This window comes from Nematolebias whitei, chromosome 21 (genome assembly GCF_014905685.2).
Source record: "Nematolebias whitei isolate Nwh7 chromosome 21, NemWhi1, whole genome shotgun sequence".
NCBI classification, from domain to species: domain Eukaryota; kingdom Metazoa; phylum Chordata; class Actinopteri; order Cyprinodontiformes; family Rivulidae; genus Nematolebias; species Nematolebias whitei.
Window position 1 is genome coordinate 31,844,487 of NC_056518.1, and position 5,989 is coordinate 31,850,475.

The 5,989-nt window shown below is 47.3% G+C and overlaps 1 protein-coding gene across 1 annotated transcript in view; it reads right to left on the reverse strand.

Annotated features, from left to right (window-relative positions):
* Positions 1–4,597: 4,597 nt before the first annotated feature.
* Positions 4,598–5,989, reverse strand: part of dcaf5 (ddb1 and cul4 associated factor 5) — a 20,931-nt gene continuing 19,539 nt past the window's right edge. Inside the window, exon 9 of the mRNA XM_037694825.1 lies at positions 4,598–4,888. Within this exon, the coding sequence (XP_037550753.1) occupies positions 4,598–4,888 (291 nt within the window). The remainder of the gene's footprint in view (positions 4,889–5,989) is intronic.

Below are 5,989 nucleotides of genomic sequence, written 5' to 3' on the forward strand. Positions count from 1 at the left end.
GAGGGCCAGAAGAGACCAGTTGTTGGAGGTTTACGAGGACCTGAGACAACCAGTTTTTGGAGGTTTAGAAGGACCAGAGGAGACCAGTTGTTGGGAGGTTTAGGAGGGCCCGAAAAGACCAGTTGGTGGAGGTTTACAAAGACCTGAGGACCAGTTGGAGGTTTACGAGGACCTGAGACCACCAGTTGTTGGGAGGTTTACGAGGACCTGAAGAAACCAGTTGTTGGAGGTTTAGAAGGACATGAGGAGATCAGTTGTTGGACGTTTAGGAGGACCAGAGGAGACCAGTTGTTGGAGGTTTACGAGGACCTGAAGAGACCAGTTGTTGGAGGTTTAGAAAGAAATGTCCCATTCCAGTTTGATGGAGGGTTCTAGCTGTCCAACAGTCCTGGATCTTTTGACTTTTGTGAAATGTGATGATGGAATCAAATTCAAACTAAATACATTATTTTGTTTACGTATAGATTTTACTCGACGTTCCAACTGGTTTGGATTTATATTTTTTGAGTGATAATGATGAGGGTCAGCACATCTTAGAAGCTGCAGCCCCCTGTACACTTCTCAATGTCAATGTCAATTTATTTATATGGCACATAAAATCAACAACAGCTGACCAAAGTGCTTTACAGTTAGAGATGAAGAGTAAAAAATGCATCTAGTGCCACTCAAAAACATAAGAAAGTTAACAATAAATACACAACAACAATAAAATCAGCTCAAAACTTCTGTCCATCTTTAGGACGGCTGTACGGAAAGTCATTTTGTTGAACTTCACTGTGCGAAGATAATAAAAGCATCGATTCTGATTCTGAAGAAGAAAGGAGTCATGGATTCCCCACCACTCGCCTGGATGTGTAGGACCATCAGAGTCTGCAGGGAGTTTCAGCTGCACTACACAACCTCTGTACAACGACTACTCATCGCTCACCACCAACAGGTGGGCGATAATGTTGTGTTTATCTGTTACCAACAAACGACTGGATGAATTTATAGAAATCATCATAGGATGAACATCTACAACTGATGAACTTTTAGAGTCAACCTGATTAAACACAACGACCTGAGCGAACACACAAACCATTCCAACTCGAGACATTTCTCCACATAAGATGATCGTGTAAATGTCTGTAATGAAAGGTGGCGGGCGACAAGCATCATTAGATGAACGGTGAGGTTCGAAGATGGGAAGCCTTTCAGAGATGAGGTTACACATCCTGTTGTATAATCAAACTGACGGTGGAGAGGAACCGAACCCGCAGCTTCTCTTACTGAAGCTGGACCGCAGCGCGAGTGTTGAGTCAGTTCCTGAACACAGGATCTGGAACCTGGGCACAGAAAGAACAAATGCTTCAGGGCTGAGAGGAACCACCAGCTGCTGGGAACATGTGGACCTGACCTGAAGCAGAAATGAAACCCCCCTGACCTTCAGCTGCAGTCTGAGGTTTGGACGGAACAGTCAGAGGACTGGAGGATCTGGACCCTGCAGATGTAGACATGTCAGCTACTGACTGCAGGTGTTGGTCAGGATGCTATCTGACCCCCCCCCCCCCACCACCACCACCCACATCTGACTACTCACTCACCACACACCTGACACAGAAACTGAACAGAAGCCCTGGGGAGTGGAGGGACTGAGTTGGAGACCTGGTAGAGACATGTGGACTGATATGTACCAGTCAGAGACACCTGGTGTCTCCTAGTTAGGCCTTCTGGTCCCAGGTTCCCCTGATAAAGGCCGGGTTCTGTCTCTTCAGACTTTTTCCAGGCTAAACTTGTGAAATCAGTGGCTCTTATCTCTGAGTTGACGTGTATCCTGAGGGGGTGGGGGGTGCCGCTGGGAGGGGCTGGAAACAGACAGGAGGTAGAAGGCGGGAGGTTTCCAACTGAAGGTGCAGCAGCTTATACCCTTATAAGGACAAATGTGCAGTCAACACCTGAACGCCACCTTAAAGGTGAAGAAGAAAAAGAAGAAGCTGAAGCTGAGGAAGAAGAAGAAACTGAAAAAGCAAAAGCTGAAGAAGCAGAAGAAGAAGAAACAGAAAAAGCTGAAGAAGACAAAGAAGCTGAAGAATGACTGTACTGCCAGGAACAGATCCAACGCCATCTTCAAATACGCTGATGACAATACCATCTTAGGACTGGTGAAGTCCATCTGCTGCTGGATACCGAACTTCCTCACCAACAGACTACAGGCTGTGAGAATCTGCAGTCACCTCTCCTCCACACTAGTCCTCAGCCCCGGTACACCTCAGGGCTGTGTCCTCAGTCCACTCTTGTTCTCTCTATTCATGCATGACTGTAGCACCAGGCACAGATTAAATGTCTTCTTCAAGTTTGCTGATGACACCACCAGATGCACCACCTAGGGGCCACAATGGGGTGGAAGCAGGGCAGTTGACTCGGGACCCTAAAGTCCCAGGTTTGATGCCCAGCCATTCCCACATGTTGTGGTGTCTCTGAGCAAGCCACCTAATCTATAATTGCTCCCCGGGAGCTTACATAGCTGCCCACTGCTTCACCTGGGTGTATCCCAGGTGCGATGGGTTAAATTTAGAGAATCATTTTTGTCATTGTATGGGAACATGCAATGATGACACATAGCACTTTACTTTACTGATGACACCACCATCTTGGACCTCATCGCCAACAATGATGAGAGTGCCTACAGAGATGAGGTGAAATCACTGACGAGCTGGTGTCCGGTAAATAACCTCTCTCTGAATGTCAGCAAAGCAAAGGAGATGATGGTTGACTTCAGCAAACAGCGTGGAGGCCAGCACTCCCCCATCAAACAACGCTGAGGTGGAACAGGTCAGCAGCTTCAAGTTCCTCAGCATTCACATTACTGAGGATCTGTCCTGAACATTACATACGACACTGTGGTCAAGAAAGCCTGACAGACTCTACTTCCTAAAAAGACTAAAGGAGTTTGGAACGAACACCAGCATTCTCACCAACTTTCTCCTGGTGCACCATTGAGAGCCTGCTGACAGGCTGCATCGCAGGGTGGTACTGGAACTGCACCAGTCAGAGCCAGAAAGCTCTACAGCGGTTGGTGCAAACAGCAGAGGACATCACTGGTAGCAGTCTCCACACCATCCAGGACATCTACCACAGCCGATGTCTGCGTAAAGCACGCAGCATCATTAAGGACCACACCCACCCAGCACAAAGACTCTTTCGTCTACTACCCTCAGGCAGAAGATACAGGAGTTTGTCATCATGTACAAAAAGACTAAAGGACAGCTGTTACCCACAAGCTGTCAGATTACTGAACTTTTGACAATAGCACTGCACCAAGCCACATCTGTGACACCCAATGTGTTTATTGCTGCTGCACTATGTGGCTGTATCATGTATGTCACTACATTACCATCATAATTCATCTCAGTGTTTCTCACTACCTGTGCAATAACCTGTCACACAACCTGTGTAGTACGTTAGTTATGTGCAATTTATAAAATATATAACTCTGTCTGGAACAGGTCCCTCTAGTAAATGAGTCCTCGTTACTCAATGAGGCTAGCCTGTATAAATAAAGGTTGAATGAATGAAAATAATGTGGGTTTAAGCTAATAAAATGTGAAATACTTATTACTTATAATACCATTATATTCTACCATGTTGTTGTTTATATATTTTTTGGACCTTGTAAAAATATTTCTTCCATTTTTGGTACTTTATTTTGTACTTTTATTGCATGCTTTAGTATTCCTTGTTTTTAGCGAGTCGAATCAGTCATCCTGAACATTTCTTTGCATTGTTGACCTTGTGAGAACCTGCACATGACAAATAAACATAAACAAGAAGAAGAGGAGCAGTCAGCAGAAAGAGCAGGATGTGAGGACTTGTCCAGAGTGATGTAAACACTGAGACCGGCTGCAGCTGGGACTGATCCATGTGGGTCTGAGCAGACGTTCAGACTCCCTGATAAGAGGACCTGGAAGTCAGGTCAGGACTTGCACAGGACTCTGAAGTATTCAGGCGCTCTCTGACATGTTGGGAGTTTGTGCAGGAACTTGTAGCCTGATGGAACCTCTGCAGCTGAGCAACGTTCACTTCCTGTTTCCAGCTACAACTGAACACTCGTACGCTTCCTGGACCAGACTCGTTAACACCAAGACCACCCAGCAGCAGGACCCAGATCTGGATCACCAGGTTCAGACAGTTACAGGAATGCATGTCACCCGCTGTGAGACCGACATCACCCCATGCTGAGAAACAACTGCAGCCGATTTGATCAAACCCTGAACAGGAACACGTCAGAGACTCAGCTACTACCACCCTCCATCACTCCAGACCTGTACCAAGCTACAGTCTTACATGCACAATCTGTCCGTTAGCAAAATATCTTATGAACCACTTGCCTCTACAACCTTCATTCAAGATGGCCGCCACAGCCAGCCAGTGTTAGCATGCTGTAGTAACGCAGTCCTGTATGTGGTGTGGTAGTAGCCGAGAGTCATCCTCAACACTCGGTTTACAAGCGGTGGCCCGCGGTCCGGCTCTGGACCCAAAAGAAGTCCAACAGGGACCGAGATGTTCCGGTAAAAACACAGTTTTTAATTTGAAGTGATTTTATAAAAAAAAATAACGTTCAGTCCAAACGTCTGCAGCAGAGTCCGGTTCTGCCGTGAGCCCGGCCAGAGTCCGGTTCTGCCGTGAGGCCGGCAGAGTCCGGTTCTGCCGTGAGCCCGGCAGAGTCCGGTTCTGCCGTTAGGCCGGCAGAGTCCGGTTCTGCCGTGAGCCCGGCAGAGTCCGGTGCTGTCGTGAGCTCTGTGGTTTGTTTCCATTCAAACCCTGAGACGTGGACTTCAGATGTCTCCGTGCACGTCGAGTCTGAACCAGAGTCCAGGTCCAAAGAGAACAGGTCCAGTTCTTCATCTGCCTTTAAAAAGACAGAGACTGAAGGACCAGAGTGGACTAGAGGACAGAGGTTCTGGGAGGACCCCCAGCCGTGGTTTGGAGCTAAAGTCCTCTAAAATGAGTCCAGATCTTCTGAACCAGCCCAGCAGTTCATGATGGACTAACTGGACTTTAGAAAACAAACAAACAAACAAACATGTTTTTACAGCTGATGACTGAACAGTTTGTTTATTTATACGCACTGTGTATAAATACGTAGAGTGTATAAATACACTCATTTACACTCTGTGTATTTATACATACTGATCAATGAGTGCATTTATACACTGTATGTATTTATACCCACTGGGTGTGTATTTATACCCACTGAATATTTTACTGACACATATTTACAGTCAGTTTAGTCTGTGCAGCTGAAGGTCTTTATCAGCCCGCAGTCATGACTTCCTGTGTCGGTCCATCTGTCCAGTTTTCTGATACTTATTGTAATTCAGTTTTAATTTGGGAGAATGTCCATGTCTTGTCCGTGTCCATGTCTTGTCCATGTCCATGTCATGTCCATGGTGTCCTCCAGCTCTCACACAGCGACTGCTGGATTTGGACGTCAGCTTCGCAAAAAGAAGATAAATAAAAATGGACGGACAGACGGATGGACAGATGACACGGGTCTGAAAGTCCACATGGGGACTGAAGAGAACCAGCAGGGCTGCCACTAAAGAAGGGTCCAAATATTCTGGACCAGAACCAGGTGAAAAGTTCTTAAGGTGGCCCTCAGAGAGTTCTAACTTAAGACCTGCATCTCTGTCCTGGTCTCAAACCAAGACCAGGACAGTGTCCACCATCTGTCCCTTTGTCTTTACAGCAGAGAAAAGGCAGCACCCGGTTCCGTCCACAGCTGGCAGCACATCTGCACAGCTTCCCATCCGGATCGGGCTGCTAGTGGCCCGGTCAAGGGGCCTGGCAGTGACCTGGTCCAGGGGCCTGACAGTGACCCTGACAGTGACCCTGACAGTGACCCGGTCCATGGTCCTGACAGTGACCCGGTCCAGGCACTTGGTAGTGACCCTGACAGTGACCCCGGTCCAGGAGCCTGACAGTGACCCTGACAGTGACCCGGTCCAGG